General features: G+C 41.4%; 1 protein-coding gene across 1 annotated transcript in view; it reads right to left on the reverse strand.

Moving 5' to 3' along the window:
* Window positions 1–21,922, reverse strand: part of PEPD (peptidase D) — a 56,551-nt gene that overhangs the window by 31,503 nt on the left and 3,126 nt on the right. The window contains exons 2-7 of the mRNA XM_085857213.1: window positions 18,811–18,994; window positions 8,869–8,996; window positions 6,876–6,939; window positions 6,591–6,638; window positions 4,922–4,983; window positions 1,200–1,244 (exon numbers count right to left, since the gene is read on the reverse strand). Of these exons, the coding sequence (XP_085713339.1) occupies window positions 1,200–1,244; window positions 4,922–4,983; window positions 6,591–6,638; window positions 6,876–6,939; window positions 8,869–8,996; window positions 18,811–18,994 (531 nt within the window). The remainder of the gene's footprint in view (window positions 1–1,199; window positions 1,245–4,921; window positions 4,984–6,590; window positions 6,639–6,875; window positions 6,940–8,868; window positions 8,997–18,810; window positions 18,995–21,922) is intronic.

Here is a 21,922-nt window from a genome sequence, read left to right on the forward strand (position 1 = left end):
TTGGGTGATGTGCTGCGTTCGGTTTACGCCAAACGTAACGTTTTGCATTTTGGTCAAAAAGTTCCATCTTGGTTTCATCAGACCACAAAACTTTTTGCCACATGGCCTCAGAATCTCCAGAGTGGTTTAATGCATACCTCAAAGGGACTCAAGGTGGGATTTTTGAGTAATGGCTTCCTTCTTGGCACCCCACCGTACAGACCAGACTTGTGGAGTGCTTGGGATATTGTTGTCACATGCACACAGTGACCAATCTTTGCCATAAAGGCATGTAGCTCTTTCAAAGTTGCCATTGGCCTCTTGGTGGCATCTCTGATCAGTCTCCTCCTTGCTTGGTAATCCAGTTTGGAGGGACGACCTGATCTCAGCAGTGTCTTGATGGTACTAATATGCCTTCCACTTCTTAATGAATGCCTTTACCAAGGGATATTCAAGACCTTTGAAATATTTTTATACCCATCCCCTGATCTGTGCCTTTCCACAACTATATTCCGGAGGTCTTTTTAAAGCTTCGTGGTGCTCATGGTCGAATCTTTGCTGTGAAATGCACGACCCAGCAGAGGAACCCTCAAGAAACAGCCGATTTCATTCTGAAATAATCAGAATCACAACAATATAATACAGGTGGAGGACAATTAACTTGGTGTGTGATTTTGAAGGTGATTGGTTATCCCTGAGCTAATTTACAATTGCTATTATAAAGTGGGGATTGACAATGATCTAACCATGATATTCTAGTTTTGTATTTTTAATTAATTTTCTGAAATTTGTGGAATTTGTTTTCACTTGGAAGTTGTGGGTTATGATGTGTAAATAAAGGTGAAAAAAGTCTGGTTCAATGCAATAATTCCAGGCTACAAGGCAACAAAAGGTGAAAAATTTGAAAGGGGGTGTAGACTTTCAATCGGCACTGTACCATACATCAGTTGATCCACAACCTCAGTTGTGTCCAGGCAGTCAGTCAACCCATAGTTTTCACAAATACACAAGAATCAAAGAAACACATGCACACACACACACACGCACACACACACACACACACACACACACACACACACACACACACACACACACACACACACACACACACACACACACACACACACACACACACACACACACACACACACACACACACACACACACACACACACACACTTTTGCATTCTGCTCTCCTCACCCTGCTTGAGCAATCTTACCATTCCACAATCTCAGGGTGCAGACTCGTGTTATCCACCTTGAACCTAGAATGTGAGAAAGGTAGGTAGACAACACCGGGAATGAGGTAAGTACACTTGACAGGTAATCATTGGTACATTGAATGCTTCTTTGATTGGTTATCTTTATTTCATTTAAATTTTCTCAAATCACTGAAATGGTGAACAAAATACAAGTAGTATTTTATCGTTGATGTAAATATACACACCATGTTTGGTAAAAACAAACCCAAATATGTAATTTTAGATAGTCCTCAGAATAAAATAAATGCAGTGATGGAGATTTTGAGAAGCATTGAATCACACGTGAATCATACTTGCAGACAGATTAACCCCTCCCTGAAAGGCATTAAAAAGCCAAGTGGATTGTTTAATTAAAAATTTTCAACAGCAACAAGGTAAATCTCCTGAAACTCGCATAGTTTCTAAAGCTTAAATAATACTGCTGCCTTCAGCCAGATTTGAACTCACAACCTCTGAAAATGATAGTCCTGTGTCCTCGACACTGGGCCACCATCATACTGTCATTTGCAATTTTGAGAAAATAAAGTGCAAAACAGGTAGGAATGAAGAAAAGACAATTTCAAAAGTCCAGGCCAAGTATTCTTGAAAGGAGATGTGGTTATGCCTATTAGGTAGTCAAATCTCACAAATCGCTTCATATAATGGAGCTAATGTGTCCATTGCTATATATACTGAATCATGGCGTATGTCTGTTTGTTTGTCTGTCTCCCCTTTTCGGCGGCTGCTTCCCTCGCTGCATTTGAAAATCTGCTGATTGGTTATTTTGCATTTTCATTTCAGTTTTCTTAATGCAATATAGTCAGTCACTTTATTGTCCCTTTCAGTAATATTTAAAACTAGCACATACCACACGTCACTTCACTGACAGGGATACTAAGGTGGGGAATGGGGGGGGAGAAAAAAAGAGGGTGCGAGAGAGGGGGAAGAGTGAGAAGGTGGAAGGGGAAAGAGAGAAGAGAGGGGGAGCAAGGTGGGAGGAAGAGTGAGGAGGGATGGGGAAAGGTAAGGCAACGTGAGATGAGAGGAAGGGAAGACAGACATGTGGTGGAGCGTCAACTATGATTCATACCATTTCATCAAAATGATTCTGCATATAATAACAGTGAAGATGGAAACAGAATAAAGTCTGAAATCTATTTTCTACCAGTCATACAATAAATACTGCACAGAGACAAACACCACCTGGACATGTCCGGAGATAAACTCTTGTCCAGACACGTCAGGAGCCAAACAAACATGGCTTAGACACAAACACCCTCCAGAGATGAACAATGCCAAGACATGTCCGGAGACAGATGGACGTCAACTGAGACAGACAGACAGAGAGGTGTAGGAGGGTGCTACACTATATTAGGAGGGGGTGGAATTAGGATGGGACACAGAGACAGAGAGAGACAAAGAGAGATGGGGGGGGAGGGGTGTTAGCAGAGATAAAATGTTATGCTTTCTGATCAAAGCAAAACACACACACACACACACACACACACACACACACACACACACACACACACACACACACACACACACACACACACACACACACACACACAATTAGTGCTTGGCCGATAATCGGCAAATTGGAGTCGGTGTGATTACCAACTACAGTACGTACTATATACAACCCAAAACCTTGAGTAACTTTCACCCTTGTTTTTGGAGAATTTCAATGAACAAATTATAAAAACAACATTGCATTAGAGACGTTTCAAACAGATGTGCATAAAAATTAATCTTTATAAACAGCTGCGTGTGACGGGTAGAAAAAAAAATTGGCTCTAATTTAGAAAACACATTAATATGGCAAAAGACTTGGAAATGGGGTGTTATCGAATATATTTTGCTTTGAAACTCAGAAAGAGAAACCATATAACCTTTGTAAAGCACTTCCGGTTCATATAAAATAACCAATTACTTTAGAAACAGTCACGAGGACAAAAGAAAACGTGATCAATCGGAGGTTGCTGAGGTTATATTAAGAGTTAAAACCTCCATAAGATAAGGGATGAAGCTTTACCACCACAGCACCAGTAACCAAGCATGCAAGCATGTACACACAACCCATGAAGAGTCACTTTACAGATACAAATCTACCCACATGTACCTCTACCCTATAGTAACTGCCGACTGTACATCTCGATTGGGCCACGAACTGTACCGCAATAGGCTGTAGGGCACTTGGAAAGTGGCCTAATCACTCAAGCAAGCACTCCAATTAAATGGTTGAGAAGGAACGGCTGGCTTGGCAAGTGATAAGCTGATTGGTCATGGCACATACCCGCAAAAAACCTGAACATCGCCGATTTCTTAACATTTCCAGATTTCGAGTTATTTCGTCCACGTGATCCGATCCTCCAAACTCAAACAATATTTCTATTACATACTTGAATTCATCCGTGAGAGTAGATTGTGGAAAATTACATCATATAATGCATGAAATTGTTCCAAGCTCCGAATTTGAAAACTATAACACAGACAAAAGCGATTTATACAGCGATTTGTAGCGATGAAGATCAGACATTCAATAATTATATGAGCGAGGAAAGTGTAAAAAAAACAAAAAACATTTTAAGCGTTTTTAATCGTTAATAAACCATCGCGGCCTGTTCCAACTCAAGGCATTGTTGAGCAGGCTGAACAAAATGGTGAATTAAAACCCCAGCAAGGTCACCCAGGATATGCCTAAAGACCCCATAGAGAGCGTGCCTGATGAAGGATATAATTAAATATGGCCATTAATTATCTTCAAAAGGGGTGTTTTAATTAACCCAAACACCCAATTTTCACTCCTGCACTTCCTTGGAGTTTTCTTAGTTTGCTTGCAAAGTTTCAGGCTGCGAGGTTTTGTAGTTTTGGAGTTATGGAAGGGACACACTGACACACAGATACACTGACGTTTATTATTATTACACATAAACAAGAACTGCTGTATTAAAGTAGATTTAATACAGATCTTCATGTAGTAACACTCAAGTTAATATAGATATTGTAGTTCCGAGTTTTGGCCCTGAGTGAAACCAAAAGTGTAACACAATTAACCTTTTTGAAGTCCATGAAATAAGTTAAATTGAAAAATTAACTTAAACTTTTTCCCATCACGAGGGATGGGTACCTTTGCTTGGATATATTATTGTAGATATTTATGACGAAAACTTCAAAATTGATAACGTCATTTTACATTGCAAAAAAAAAAAAAAAACTTTCGAATGTTGTCCAGCAAGGCCAAATATGGTTATGATACTGTCTGTCCCAAAAATAATTTTGAGGTGAACAGTGTGTCCCAGAAAACACATCACTTTGTGGAAATACCACCACTTTAAATTGCCCATCAAAGGTGGGCCCAAGCTGTTAATTACAGGGAGTTAAAATCCAAATGCTGAACATGTTCAAAATCTATGCAACCCCAAAAAAAGGTTGTGTGTGACTGTTGCACCACGCTTTCTCACTAACCACTTATGGGTTACGTCACAAACATTTCAGGAGCCTTTTGCAAAGTACCATCAACAATAATACGAACAGCATCAGATAGCGTACGATTTGAAATTAACCACAGTCAGTTGTGTCAGTAAAAACACATCAATAAATAATAAATAAAACCGCAGGGTTGATGAGAATTTTGTAATCTCTGATGACCATTCTGCAAACTGTTCGCAAATTTCCACGACACCGATGTGAGAACCTACCGACTAATCCCTTCGAACACGGCCTCCTTGCAGGTGTGCCCACTATCCGTGTTGACACCGCGCTGTCAAAACAGGTCAAGACCATTAGCATTTCTCACATAAAAAGGAAGGTTCATGGAAGAACAAGATGAGATGGGAAGGTGCAATATCGTACTAATAGTGGGGTAGTGGGAAACACCGAGACTTACAACAATCAGACAAATAAATTGATCATTGATTAAACAACATTAACAGGTATAATACATCAAAGATGCGTTAACATGTTTAGCGTTGCTTCCTGAGCATATTGTTCATTGTACCAGGATCCTAGGTTCAAATCCCATATACTGTGATGATTCTTCCATCGTCTCTATTGGAAGCATTCCTATCGGACTGCATGGGACATATAGAAATTTGCACAGTGAAACTTGGAGGACAATAAAAACCAAATTATTTCAATTATTTCATCCACCCAAGCCCACTTCCTTCAATTCTCCTGCTTTCCTTCCTGAAAGTCCCTTTAATGTCCATCTTCCCCTCGCCATGTTCCCCGTCCCATCCCCATCCCTCTCCCTTCCACATTTCACCTGTCTGTTCCCCAATGTTTTGTCCCTTCCACTCCCGCCCCTCTTGTCTCATGCCTCATTGCTGTGAGTTGTGTGTTAGCTCTCATACGAGCCTCGACCAAGGTATACAAAAAAAAAAAAAAAAAAAAAAAAAATTATGAAATCACCAAATGACATTATTTTGGGAGAAAAGAATAGCGGGCGTCTCCTCCAAAGCCTAGACTTTGCATACGAAAAAAAACTAAAAACCCAAGATTTGACGATATATCATGGGTACTTTTGATTGCAGTGAGATAAAACAACTAAACTGAGGGAAGCAAGCACGGTGACAATTGTGGAGGTTCCAATCATATACAAATACACACAAAGCCAAAGAGCATATTGATGAGAAAAGCCTGAGGCATTGTCCAAAGAAATATGGATTCCAGTGGTAATATGGATTTATACCACATTATCAACTTTTTACTCCAATGGTATTACGCATGTACACGCATGCACGCACAACTCTTAAATGTCCTCCCCCTCCCACACCCCATTCCACAGAAACATGAACAATTTAATGCTTAAATCTTCATTAAGACGGCTCAACGATTCTTCGGATGGAGAGCGAGTACACAATTCCACTGGTCCTTTCATACGAAGAGGCACCAATGTGTGTGCCGTCCCTCAGATGGATGTTAAACTGGGTGTCCCATCTGCCAGCATTAGTTGATGGACATTAAAGATCCCACGGTGCCCTTCCTGAAGATGAGGCAGCCACAACCACAACCATTGCCGGCAGCCACAACGATTTACAAATTCCCGCACTGAACTACAGGAGGCACTGCACCACACTGTCAACAAATGATTCCACTCGCAAACCATGTACTGCATCCGAAAGAAGAAGCAGAAAGCATTTTCAGAACAGGTATACAGACAGAACTTGGCTCACCGTTACACAGTACAAATAGAAATGTTTTCTTGTTGTGCGAATGTGCTGCAGCAACCATGTCAGAACGATACCCTGCTGTACCATCTGTGCCACACTCACTCTCAGCCTGCTTATAAAACTGCCAATGCAGATGCAGCAACATTTCAAGAAGGCAATTGGGATCCATTTGCTCTGCCAGAGGCCGAGTACTTACCAGCGTAAGAAGGACCAAAGCCTTCATATTCACCAGGACCTGAGCGATCTGCAGATGATTGCAAATACAGACAATGGAAGATTGACGTAGATTGTGGAACAAAGATCATGGGTTAAACAGTCATTAACACTCAGAAGCTGAACAAAACAGGAGACCACTGCAAAATACAAATTATTATAATAAAAGATTCCAATCTAACTGTGAATCATCTGGGGCTCCAGGCAATACAGTTTTTCAAATTTACTGAAAACAAACATCATTTGCGTAAATGTCGGTGACACTCACATCACACGTGAAATGGACCTCATCCACACCGTACTTTTCCTTGAAATACTCTGGCTGGTGGATGCTAAAAGAAAAAAAAAAGGAAAACCACTGTGATCATATTATGAACATGACCATAAAACTTTATCTACACACTCATTAAACATCTTTACCAAACCTACACCAACATTTGCTCTGCCCGCATCACAAGTTTAAAAAAAACAACAACTACAACGGCACTCGGTAGAGCGCGTACCTCCGAGAGGCTGAACAGGTTAAGTTTTGTATCCCACTGATAGGCAGAATCTGGATCTGGACCTGAACCAAAATCGAATCGGCTTGTTCTTGTCACCCAACCAACTCAAACACCTCGTTTTGTCACAAGTCATCCACAACTTTTTGAGATCTCATGTGATATAGTTTTTGGCCCCAACACTCAGTGGTGAAGAATCACTTGAAAAATTCTCGGATCCGGATCTTCACGTCCTTTTCAGACACCCAACATGTCCGCCAAGTTTAATCCAAATCCATCGAAAACTTTTTGAGATATCATGCAATATTGTTTTTAGTCCCATATCTCAATGGTGAAGAATCAGTTAAAAATGAAATAATTCTCTTATCCAGATCTTCACCAAAATTGAATCAATTCTTCCTAGTGGCACTCCCAATATGTCGACCAAGTTTCGTGTGAATCCATCCATAACCTTTTGAGATATTGTGCTATATATATAATTTTGGTCCCATCTCTCAATGGTGAAGAATCACTTTGAAAAATTCTCAGATCCAGATCTTCACCAAAATTAAGCGTCTGCGTCTCTGTCTGTCACACACACACCGATTGCTTGAAAACTGTGGCCAAAAATCGTGTGACAAATAGACAAACGCTACAGACCAACATACAGTACTTGGCAAATATTTTTTTTCGCCAAGTAACAAACAAGAAAACAAACATGTACCGGTACATTCAAAGTATACCACCCACATGCCAAATCAATAAAAAACCAATCATCCAGCATGTGACATCACCAGGGCGCTGGCACCCGGCGATGCCGCCTTGCAGCACATGGAGTCGGAATTGGGAGCGGTGTACAAGAATTAAAATAAATAAATAATAATCGTAAAATAATTAATTTCTTTATCAATTGGCAATAGTATACCGAAGCCACCAATGTTTCATCTGAATCTAACTTTTTGAAAATTAATCAAAAAATGAAATGATTGATTAATCAATAAATCAAAAATACCCTTTATAGCCAAATCACTTGTTCAATGTCATGTCCAAATATCAGCTTCCTCGCTCAAAATGTGCCTGAGATATTGCTAGGATGAGAAATACAATAAAGTAATTAATAAATCAATAATAATTATGTAATTAATTAAATAGAAGAAAAAAAAAAAACTTTTCGCCAAAGCACATCTTCACTTTTGTCCCCAAATTTCAGTTTCCGAGCTCAAAGGATGGCTGAGAGAATATCGCTTCGAAAGCAAGAAAGAAAATAATTCATCGATTAATTGATTAAATAAATAAAAAAAATACCCTTTATAGCCAAATCACTTGTTCACCGTCATGTCCAAGTATCAGCTTCCTCGCTCAAAAGGTGCCCGAGATATTGTCAGGATGAGAAATAAAACAAGTAATTAATTAATAAATAGATAAGAATTAAGTAATTAATCAATTAATTAATAAAAAAAAAATTTTAATGACATTTTTGCCAAAGCACGTCTTCACTTTTGTCCCTAAATTTCAGCTTCCTAACTCAAAGGATGGCTGAGATATCATCGCCCGGACAAACAAACACAAACAAGAAAACAAACGGAGTTAAAAGTGAGTACTCCCTTCGGCACCCGGCGATGACGTCATGGATTGCCTGGATATGGCATTGGGAAAGAGCGATGTACAACAAACAAACGGAGTAAAAAAACTCCCTTCCTTCGGCGTCCGGCGATGACATCACGCATTGCCTAGATATGGAATTGGGAAGGAGCAGTGTACAACAATACCTCTGACACCTACCTGCCCATCCAGGTAGCATACGAGTCGGGCAACTTCGGAATAAACATGATGGATTTGCCAGATTCCACAGCCAATGCCCCAAAGCAGTTGGCCTCAGTTATGCCAAACAGCCAGTGAAAGTAGGATTCCTGCATCAAACAGAAGGTGATAATGACAGATTGATACTGTATCCAGTTTTGCACAAACTTACAAGGCCCACAGTGGCATTTTCAATGTTTACAGTGAGCTACAGGAACATAGAGATGATACTTGGCCTCTTGTGCTGTCATTGTTCAGATATGTTGCATGTATGATGTTTACAAAGGTGGAAAAACAAAATAGTACGTCACTGAGCAGCCATCTTTACCATATCATGTAAATTTGTGAAATTTACGATGATTCCGACTTCATGACTGACAAACACAAGAGAAACGATGTTCTCAATTACAGTATCAAGGTGAAGATGGTAACAAAGATTCCACCTCAGCACAAACGTAGCATTTGTGAGCCAAAGCTAATGTGTATTTATGTCCAAGTGGGGATATTTTTCACAACTCCATTGATGGACACTGCATCCACCCATAATCATGGCTTCAAACAATTCTGCAGGAAAGTATAAATACCTGTATGCAAGCCTATAAAAGACTACACTCTTGATACAAAGGGGAGGACAAAAGGACAGACTCAAAGGAGGTTCAGGGAGTGTAGGAATTGGGAGAAAAGGAAAGAAGTTTGGGGGTGGTGAGGTTAGGAGTCAGGGGAGGGCAGGAAAAAGGAATACATGGAGCATATGCAGAGGGCAGGGACTGGCTGGCTTCCAGCAACAATCACCGACCCTTGGTGAAAGACACCATCCGATCATGAAAGTTCAGCTTGATGTCCCATCTGAGGAACGGCACATTCATAGACGACGTAATGTCCTGCTTGTGACACTGAGGTGACGGTTTATAGTCGGGTTGGGAATCGAACCGAGACTCAAAAGTGCCAAGTAAAGCACAAAGCAAGCATTATTTAATTATATACAGTGATGCCCCGGTTTACGTCGGGGATGCATTCCTGAAAAGTACGATGAATGTCAAAATGACGTAAATCAAAGCAACGGTTCTCATATTAATTAACAGAATAAGCGGGGGTTGGGTTCCTTACGTCTGCACGTCATGTATTACATTTCGCTTTTTACCGATGATATCACATTACCCTTTTTTGATTAACGACAGTTATATCCAAATACACATATGCATAAATAAATAAATAATTTTTTTTTAAAAACTTACACTACCACACATTTAAATAAAAATAAACCTCTTCCAGAAGTGGTCGAAGTTGACAATACCTCTTCTTCTTTCTCCTTTTTCCAATGAGCGTCGGCATTTTTACAAATGGTACGGCAAACTTATCAACCTGGCAACATCCACCAACATACATTCAAAAAATAACATCAAATTTCACTTCTCAGGTAACGATTTTACAGTGCCTGTTAGCCACTCGACGGTACAGTACATTTATTTATGTGCGACGCAAAGTAGTCATTTCATGGATTTTGCAATCTCACGATTTGATACTTCAGCGATGTATTCGGGTCTCTTTAGCAGTCTTGTGAGTTCTGAAAACGCTCGAGAATAAAAAAGGTAAGGAATTAAAAAGACGTAAGTGTGAGTTGAGGCGACGCGAGTTGGGTAATGGTGTTGTTAACCTTGAAATCGAGGAATTGCTGCACTACCAGATCAATGTCTCATATTCATCTCCCCAAGAACAGATTGTACCTTTCCAGCATAACATTCACTTCTCTGGTCCCAAACATTGGAATGATGCGATAGATGGCTTAAACATTGCCCCTCGTTGAAAAAAAATTTACAAATATGTTTCACAAATGTTTCAGCTCGCGTTACAATTCATAACCTAATGTGCAGCTGCTCCGATTCAAAACCATTTTTACTGCGTTGCACAAATTCCAAATTCTTCTTCTTCGTTTGTATGCAGCAAAAGGCTGTGGGATAGCATCATTGGCTGAGAGTGTGGCTGTGCCGCTGATGCAATGCCCTCTGCTGGTTACAGATGGAATTTGCAATTTGTTCAGGGTGCCGGCGATAGCTCGCCGACTCTTCGGGAAGGACACCGTGGAATCTTTCACATACACTAATGCCGGCAGACGGGAGGCCCATTTAACGTCCATCCGAGGGACAAAGCACACGCATTGATGAATCACTCTGCCTGTGAAACAGTGAGATGACAGTTTTTAGCTAGATCGGGATTCACACCAAGGCTAGACCGCTTAGAGTGAGCATGCGTATGCCTCGGCTATCCTGTAAGTGCAATTCCAAATTGATTTTGTATAACTACCTGAATGTATATGTTATATAACCAATCCATGTATTGTTAAGTTCCCTTGTGTCCGACACAAACAATTTGTTTTCAAGGACTCAAGTCGCCTTCTGTTACTGTATTCATGCATTGCATTGTGTTTAATTTGAATAAATAAATAAACTAGAGGGGGAGCACTCGGTAGAGTGCAAAACCTCCGCCGCCAATACTGCTGGGTCACTTAAGTGAACCTGATATCCTATTCATTGTAGGTCAAAACGAATCAGACTCTACTGAACCACGATTGAATAAACTAAACTAGATCGACGCGCATGTAGAAATGCCAAAAATAAAAATAAATCGAAATTTTTTTGAAAAAAAAAGTTGCAAATTTTTTTTTTTCTTTAACAATTTTTTTGGGGGTTGGAAATCACTTAAAACATGTAGAAATGCAAAAAAGAAATTCAAATATTTTTCAAATAAAACGAAATTTTTTTGAAAAAAGGTGCAAAATTGTTTTTTTTTCTAACAAATTTTTTTTTTTTTTTAGTTTGGAAATCTCTTAAAACATGTAGAAATGCAAAAAGAAAAATTCAAATATTTTTTCAAAATGGCCGCCATTAGCAGCCATATTGGACTTTGGACCAAGTCCAAAATCTAATGGCATGATCCTTCGACCATACCTAATCCCCCCACCAAGTTTCGTCAAAATCCGTTGAGGAGTTTTTCCGTAATACTGTTCACAAACAAACAAGCAGTCATAGACTGGTACTTACGAAATCGTCAACTTGACCTCTGACCTTGTTTAATAAAAGCTGTCTCTCGAGAAGGTAGCGACGCAAACCAGAAGTTTATACGATGATTCTGTACCAAAACATCAAAAATCGAATGTTTGACCTCACTGTGACCTTTGACCGATTTTGACCAAAATCTAATCAGCGCAAGCCACCACCCTCCTGAATCACGTGGTGTAATTTGACATTGGTAGCTTCTTCCGTTCGAGTTATCATTTTTTGGATGTTTGACCTCACTGTGACCTTGACCCTTGACCGATTTTGACCAAAATCTAATCAGCGTAAGCCACCACTCTCCTGAATCATGTGGTGTAATTTGACATTGGTAGCTTCTTCCGTTCTCGAGTTATCGTGCCTACAAACAAACAAACACACAAACAGATGACGGAAGTCATCAATATACTTACGAAATCTAAAGATTTCGTAAGTAATAAATGTCATTGAATTGAAAGCACAATATCCTGCCGGCGGAAAAATGATTAAAAACAAGCAGTCATAGACTGGTACTTACGAAATCGTCAACTTGACCTCTGACCTTGTCTAATAAAAGCTGTCTCTCGAGAAGGTAGCGACGCAAACCAGAAGTTTATACGATGATTCTGTACCAAAACATCAAAAATCGAATGTTTGACCTCACTGTGACCTTGACCTTTGACCGATTTTGACCAAAATCTAATCAGCGCAAGCCACCACCCTCCTGAATCACGTGGTGTAATTTGACATTGGTAGCTTCTTCCGTTCGAGTTATCATTTTTTGGATGTTTGAACTCACTGTGACCTTGACCCTTGACCGATTTTGACCAAAATCTAATCAGCGTAAGCCACCACTCTCCTGAATCATGTGGTGTAATTTGACATTGGTAGCTTCTTCCGTTCTCGAGTTATCGTGCCTACAAACAAACAAACACACAAACAGATGATGGAAGTCATCAATATACTTACGAAATCTAAAGATTTCGTAAGTAATAAATGTCATTGAATTGAAAGCACAATATCCTGCCGGCGGAAAAAGTTGGGGGGAAAAATGATTAAAAACAAGCAGTCATAGACCGGTACTTACGAAATCGTCAACTTGACCTCTGACCTTGTCTAAGAAAAGCTGTCTCTAGAGAAGGTAGCGACGCAAACTAGATGTTTCTACGATGATTCTGTACCAAACCATCAAAAATCGAATGTTTGACCTCACTGTGACCTTGACCTTTGACCGATTTTGACCAAAATCTAATCAGCGCAAGCCACCACCCTCCTGAATCACGTGGTGTAATTTGACATTGGTAGCTTCTTCCGTTCTCGAGTTATCGTGCCTACAAACAAACAAACACACAAACAGATGATGGAAGTCATCAATATACTTACGAAATCTAAAGATTTCGTAAGTAATAAATGTCATTGAATTGAAAGCACAATATCCTGCCGGCGGAAAAAGTTGGGGGGAAAAATGATTAAAAACAAGCAGTCATAGACTGGTACTTACGAAATCGTCAACTTGACCTCTGACCTTGTCTAAGAAAAGCTGTCTCTAGAGAAGGTAGCGACGCAAACTAGATGTTTCTACGATGATTCTGTACCAAACCATCAAAAATCGAATGTTTGACCTCACTGTGACCTTGACCTTTGACCGATTTTGACCAAAATCTAATCAGCACTAGCCATCACCCTCCTGAATTACGTGGTGTAATTTGACATTGGTAGCTTCTTCAGTTCTCGAGTTATCGTGCCGACAAACAAACACACAAACACAGGACGGAAGTCATCAATATACTTACGAAATCTAATAATCACAAAAAAAACCGACCTGAACCCTACACAATGCATATGAGGCCCTGCGAGGAAGTGATGTAAGCGACATTTTTTAATCATATGATGATGATAGGCTCGGATGATAGGGGAAGGGTTAAAATAGTGCTATATGGCATTAACTCCAAAATGGCCGATGTGTCCCTTACATCACTCCTCCTCGCGGCTCCTCATATGACCTATAAACCCACTTCAACATCAAGGAAGGACTAGCTGGAACGAATACAAATGAGATAACTATCTCAGGAACCACTATATGTTGTATGCCATTACCTCCAGGGAGTGCCAGTTTTGCAGAACCGCAACAATATCAATGATCTGCTCGACTGTATTCTTGCTCAGATGACAACAGTGTATACTACCTACCCAGGAACTTTGTCTCCTCTTTCCCGTATTCATGCTCATATCACCCTCAATCAGGAACTAGAGAGTGTGATTAACTGGGAAAAGACTGGCTTGCTACTTTCAACCGAAAAAAAGACCCAATTGTTGTCTGTGTCGAGTTCAAGATCACCTTGTTTTCCAACCACGTCTATGGATTCTTCATCTTTGCAGGAACTTCCTGTTTTCCATCTGCTTGGATTGGATATTAGCTCAAACCTCAGCTGGGAAAAGTACATCTCTGGTGTAACGAAAAGAGCCTCCCAGCACCTTGGCTGCTTATCTCATGCTTGGCGATACCTTCCTCAAGGTGCTTCTATACAAGGCCACCTGTCATGGAGAATTATTGCCATATTTGGGCTGGTGCTCCGGCCTATCACCTACCTCCCATTGACAGAATCCAGCGGTGTGCTGGCTGGGACAGGAGTTGACATCATCCCTGGAACCTCTCTCAGTCCACTGCTCTGTTGCTTCTTTGAGCCTTTTATATCGATATTACCACGGAATGTGCTCTGAGGGTCTCTCACAGGTTGTTCCACCTGAGCATACTTTCAGTCACTCCACACGTTCGGCAGTTTCTTTTCATCCATACACTATATTGGTCCCGAGGAGTAAGACCATGAGATATTCTTCTCGTTTTTTTTCCCCTGCACTGCATCACTTTGGAACAGTTTACCTGCATCCTGCTTCCCACTCAAACCCAACCTACCTCAATTCAAGAGGAATGTAAATAGATTTCACCATTCTGTTCAATATCTATACTTTCCTTGGTGTAGATCCCACCTTGAATTTATGAATTTATGAATGAAGTGTAGCCTTTGAATTTATGGTGGGCATAATCTCATTAAAAAAAAAATTCCTTTCCATTTTAATACCAGACATTCACTTCAAGGAAATAAATGCTCTATTCTAAGCACCATTAACCCCTAGGAGCCATTTCCACAACAATATTGAGATCGGACAAAAGTTGAATGAGAACTGTGGTGGATCGTGTACCTGGGAGTACAAGTCTATGGGCTCCTGCAAAGAGGGAAAATAACAAAATGTACACATCATAAACACAAAGCAGAGAGTGAAAGTTAGGGACAAGTCAGTTGACCTCAAGGAAACCAAGGACCTGTATGGATACCTTGTGATTCTTGGCAAATCAGGCAGAAATGTTGACATGAAGCACGCTTTTGGTGATTATTAATTCACACTCACCCAAAGGTCACTATTGCCATGCACTGACAAATTAAAGCCAATTCATGCTCTCCAGGAACTGACCTCAGACGTCCCATCAGGAAATTATCCCCAACACACATCCACGCAAGGTTCACACAGATCACCTGATGGAGATGACAATGTGAATGCATCTCTGCCTGAGCTCAGTTAGAAGATAGCAATCATTGATGGAATGGTGATAAGTACAGAAGCTGGAAAAATGTTCAACAACCACGCAACAGTTGAAGACCTCAGTAAATATTTCTTTGACAAACTGATGCACGATACAAGATATTATGATGAGATTGTTGTGGTATTTGATAACTACAAAGTTTAATCAAAGAAAATAACAAGGAGAGTAATGAGGGCTAATAGAAATCACCTGCTCAGTGTCAAGTTTCAAACGACACAAATCTCAAGACATATTTCCACCAAACGATTTCTGTCCCATGATGAAACAAAAGCACACTTGACAGTCCACTTAGCAAACAAAATCATTTTGTGCAGTGAGGATTCATCAAAAGTGACCATTGTCTCAGCAGATGGCCAAATGAGGAGCAACCGTGATATTCAAATAGAAAAACCAAATATGGCATCAGAGTTATCAGAAGGAACCCGAAGAAGTAAAGAGTAAAGATGGAGTCATCAGGAGGAACTTGGATAGGATTCGGGTTTCAGCCACTACTCCACTACCCTGAAATCCATCCAGGTGCAGCCAAGTGGGCCTTACAAAAAAAATTTCTGCAACAATTCACTTCTTCTTCGACAGACAAAGTGAGAAATAAAGAGTAAAATAGATAAAAGAAAAGAAAAAGCAAGAATTGGAATCAATAAAGAAAAATGTGAAAAAGTAGAAAGAAGTGTGAAAAGAACAAGGAACAAAGGTGCCGGGAAGAACGCGGATTGATAGATTTCAGCAGTTACTCCGCAGGCTCAAGCGCAGCAACAGATCCGTCATTGAGAAGAACAACCATGAGGAAGCAGACACATTAATCATTCACAACAGAGACTACCTGATTCCCAGTTGACAGTGTTTATCCCTGACACAGATGTGCTCGTTCTTCAAATCTGCTCAGTAACACATCAATCTTCATGTTATCAGGAGTCATATACATTGAGCCATTGTGGATTTGGCTTGGCGATGCGAAAGCAAAGGTATTCCAGCACCACATTCATTCTCTAATGTTGACAACACAGGAAGATTCTTAGGAGTGGGTAAAACCAAGTGTTTCAAACTGTCTCGAGGTGCAGAGGAAGATGTGATGAAGACATTCCAGATGCTCCTCAATAATGATAAAATCTCAGATGGTATGATCAACACTTTGGTCAGATTTGTGTGCAAGGCTTATCTCGCAAGAGGCATCAATGTCAACAGCATCCCTGAGCTGAGATGACACCTGTTCTGTAAATACATGGCTGAAATAAAAAAAACTCCCAACAGTTGGCACACTCAAGCAGCACGTGAGCAGTTTTTTTGTATGCATTGTCGAGGCTCATATGAGAGCTAACACGCAACGCACAACAAGGGGGGCAGAAGACAAGAGGGACAGGAGAGGTAAGGACAAAACAGTGGGGAACAGAGACATTAGATCTGTGGAAGGGAGAGGGATGGGGCAGGGAACATGAGGTATACAAGATGGACGCCACAGGGACCTTTAGGACCTTACACGACAGGGAACTTTTGGGAAGGAAGGCTGGGAATTTGAAGGAGGTAGGTTTGGGGTGGATTAATGGGGGTAGAAAAGATCATAGTTTTGGATGAGGGAAGATAAGAGGTGAGGTGGTAGTGAACAACTGTTTTGAAGACCTGGAGGGAAGATTGGGATTGAAGAAAGTGTGGGAGTTTATTCCAAAGGTTGGAAAAACAGAGGAATGAAAGGGTGAAAGTGAGCAGTGAGCAGTGATTTTGGTAGTTTTACCAGAAGGGGGTGCTGGCACACCTTGAGCGCCTTGCGGAAATATGGGAGGGGGGGGCAAATCGCAGACAGAGTGGAGGGGCGATACCGGAGAGGAGATGGTAGAAAACAGAAAGACCACCGACCTGCCTGCGGTGAGAGAATGAGAGACCCAAAGACTCAGCCTCATCACAGAAGATACCAATGATCCTAAATGCCTTTGGTCTCCACAGCATGAAGACGAGAAAGGTGAGAGGCAGGAACACCAGCCCAGGGGTGCAAGCACGACTCCATCAGGCTGCAGATGAAAGCTTTTTAAGTGGTCAGGAGCTCAGGTGGGCCGAGGAAGGACTTTGCACGATGGAGGATTCCCAGTCGACGGAGGGCGACTGGCTTTTGAGGCCAGGTTGGAAATGTGGCTTTCCCAGGAAGGATCATGGCAGATAGACCCACAAGCTTGAATGAAAGGAATTCTTCCAGAGGATTGTTGAGAATGTAGATGGGAGGGAGGGGGTGCGGTGGGGGTGGGGGGGGTTCCAAACGGTCCTTTTCGAGAGTCATAGTGAGAGTGTGAGATTTGTCAGAATTGAAAGACATGTTCCATGTGTTGGACCAATTTGTGATTTTACCCAGATCTGCGGTGAGCGAAGAAGCTGCTGTTTGCTGGTCTGAGGGATGACCGATGGTACGGCAGAGGGTGGAGTCATCAGCAAAGAGATAGAGGATTTTCCAGAGAGTCGGAGAGATCATTGATGAAAACCAAAAAAGAACAGGACTCAGAACACTGCCTTGAGGAACTCCAGCCTGGATAGGAAGAGGGGGTGAGAGAACCTCTGTGGAACGTGGATATTACAAGGACAAATAATGCCACAAACATCTGACTGCCCTCCAGCACCATGAGCGATTGAGATGGTCAAGTGCCAGTGCAAGGTAAACTGCACATCACGGAGATGCTCATGCCAGCACAAGGACTTGCCATGCATAGATCTTTGTTTGTGCAGTACAAACTGAGAATGATGAAACTACACATCTGGAGAATTCTTCTCTGCTTGATTATAATGTTGTGGATATATATAGAACCACAGAACACAAGTATATATATATATATATATATATATATATATATATATATATATATATATATATATATATATATATATATATATATATATATATATATATATATATATATATGTTATGATGAACACTACAAAATGAACGACCTGTGTTTTGACCAAGGTACTAACATAAACGAATGTCCTTCAGATACCCATGTAAATGTACTATTGTTCATTATACACAAATATTAATGCAATAAATTGAATATTTGATGTTTCAAACATAAAGCTTCAAACATTAAATAGAGAATAACTCAATTATGACTGAAGATATAGCGAAAACTCGTTTTGACAAGGTGGCCATTTTGAAATCCAAAATGGCCACCGCAAGTTGATATCCACAAGTATAAACATTGGTATTCAGATTTCTGACATAAAAAGCTTTCCAAAAATGTAGAATTTAGCAAATCTGCACAAACTTCCAAGAAAATTACACAACACACTGGACGATTTTGATAGGTTTGCAGTCCAGACCTGTCGAAACAGCACATCAGTATCGGTGCAATATCTCTGCGTCTGCTCTCCACCCTGCAGGACGACAACAGCACCGGTCTCCATCCCCTCACGTGCGCGCAAGCGCTCACAAAGGCGCCGCCGATTCTCCGCAAACAGCGCCATTGGCACTGACAGGGTCTCCTCGCCCAGGCTGAAGGCGGCTCTAGGGTCAGGAAAGAGTGTGACGATGGGTTAATCATCGCGCTTGTCAGCAAAAGCCCGTGAAAGTGGGCTTGACGAGTGGTGTCAGGGCAGTTGTGAGCGGAGGATCTGCTCAGCTTCAGCTGCGCATTATAACAAATATCCTTTGGAATACCAGCTGGAACGTAATTTACTTAGAAAACACAAAAATCTTTCAATAGTTGAAAGTATGTTTTCGAGAAACTTTATTCCAGTTAAAACTTTCTTGGTTAGTTGAGAGAAAAACTAGAAGGGCACTCTTCCACGTTACCAGATATGCCCCCGCCCACATTATTACATCATTATACATACTTGTACCAAGTTTGATTAAAATCCCTGAACCCAGATTCAGAATATTAAATAATTCTGGCTGCCAGACCATGCATCTGATCAGGTTGAAATTTAAATCATATATTCTCCATGACTACTAGATCATAACTGTGAAGTTTCACATCGCTTGATGAAGCAGTTCAAGATAAATACTTTATAAAGATTTTCATTCAATCCAATATGGCTGCCAGACCGTGTGACGTATTTATTATTTGTAAGCACCCTGGTATCCCAGAGGCTTGGGGAACACGTTGGTGAAGTTTCCCCTCGATCTGTCAAGCCGTTCTATGGAAGGTTTTTAAAGGTATTTTCTTCAAAAAAAAAATCATAGCTGTAAAAACATGTGACCTATGACGACAGGTATGGGAGCATGCGCCGGAGCAGCGCGTCGCTGCATCCACTTTCCACCAGTACCCCAGTGGCCTCTGTCTGCCCATCCCCCAGGCAGATGCCTGGCCCAACCCCATGTCTTTGAGATGCTGATCAACCTGCGGCAACCACGAGGCATGTGGTCGGTCCATTGGCATTCTCCACTAATGAGGCTCCCTCGCTGAGAGAATCTGGTGAGCAGGATCAGTATCACTACTTCTCACAGCACTCTCAGTACCAGTATAGTTCAGACGTCAGATTGATTAGTTTTCGTAGTACCCCACGTAACAAACCTATAAAGAATTATCCAAGCAAAGACCTTGACTGGCACCAAGAGCAGTGTCACCCCTTGGTAGTTGTTCAGTCTGGGCGATCACCCTTCCCATTATAGAGAGGGAAAACAAGGCCCCTTTTCCAGTCAGTTGGGATGATGCCTGTATTCCAAAGAGAGCACAGAACTGCATGCAGCGACACGAGTACAGCATTTCCACCAGCCTTGAGAAGCTACGCATAGATGCCATAGATTTCAGCTTTACCCCGTTTCAATGAGTTCACCACAGTCTGTGTTTCCACAAAACGAAGGTGGATCACAGTAAATTGGAGGGTCAGCAATAGGGATAGTAACTCCCCTGACATTCAACTCAATGGCTGGTGGGTCAGTCTGGTACAGTCGCTCAAAGTAACCGGCCCAGCGGGCCTTCACTTTGGACTCCTCTGTCAAGAGCTCTCCACCCTCTGCTCTAACTGCAGTACACCGAGGGACGGGCTTGGAGGAACATAATGTGTGAATTCCCCTGTAAGCAGGACGAGAATCACTTGAACACAGGTGATGCTCTACCCCCTCACAGATTCCTCGCACATAGGCCTCATCGTCCACCCACAGCACACGTGCAGTTTCATGCCTCAACTCCCTGAACAGCTCAGCTCTGCCATTCAGCCTGGCCCTGCAACTCTGGTCAATGGTATCCAATGTCCCGAGAGACAAAATTCTTTTTTGGACTTGGTCTCGTAAGTGACGAATCCTTAGTCTCCTAATATGCTCGTTGACCGGTGTTACTTCAATGATCATGGGAGTCAGCTTTTTGGACACAGCTACAGCAACTCCTTAGGTATGGTAACCATCAGAGTGACCAGACCAGTTGTAGGTGTAACCATCCGCCATGATTTCAACACTATACGGTCTCCGAACCTTCGAGTGTACTGCAAGAACAATGTTCAAACGCTGGTGCTTAGAAGATAGCAGAGACAGGTGATCATCCTCTCTTAGAGGTAGGACATTCCAGGCACCCACCAGAAGGGACCGCCTCAGGTTTACGCAAAGAGACCGCCTTCGAGTGGATGACACTTCAACACCACTCCGCCACACAACACCGTAATCTGACCCAGGGAGTTTACCTCGTGCTTTTCCTACTCTCATCAAGGAGTGGGGGTCCCGAAGGCTTTGCCCCAATCCCGTCATCCGGTGAGCTGCCCAGCAAAGGGCAGCAGCATAAAAGGTATTCCCATGGAATGGGTTTTCAGTTTTCTTTGCATTAGTGGGTTTTGCGGAATGAAGTGTTCTACGGCGGACGGAGTGCAAATCCTGCCACCAATCTCCTAAAAAAAAAAAAAGTAACCAAACTGCAGGTGGACATTCGCAGACACAGTTGGGCACTAGATATGGATGGCCATTGGCTCACAAAGAGTTCCTGAGATCATAGGAGGAAAACATTTTGTTCCTCATGGATAGGCGATCATACCTGTAATGTTTTGCCTCAATCTCTTTAGCTGTTTCGGAGAAGATTTTTATGTTTGAAAGAATTATGACTGCCAAACCACGAGACTGATGACATTTCCCCCCATGCAATTTATCCCTAAATGACCCTCAAACATTTTAATACTGATTAGATAAAGCATTCATCATATGCAATTATGATGTCATAACAAAGCCACCTATGACATCATTTAAAAAAAAAAACCCACTTCTTTCCCACGAGGAGTACTTCAGATGTGCCAAGTTTCAATTTTTCCACGGAGTGCTTTGAGATACAGATGTCCAAAGTTTTTCCTTTTTTCCAACCACATGACCCATGATGTCATAATTATCATTAAAACAGTCTGCATGAGTAGTCGTAACTATGGGGAAAATTTTGTGTCAATCGGATGAGCAGTTGCAAAGAAAATTAACAAGGACGGATGTACGTACGGACAGACGGACAATGCGAAAACATAA

The sequence above is a fragment of the Eptatretus burgeri genome, chromosome 15 (genome assembly GCF_056783735.1).
Source record: "Eptatretus burgeri isolate ZD-2024b chromosome 15, Ebu_testis_v1, whole genome shotgun sequence".
In the NCBI taxonomy this organism is placed as follows: Eukaryota; Metazoa; Chordata; class Myxini; order Myxiniformes; family Myxinidae; genus Eptatretus; species Eptatretus burgeri.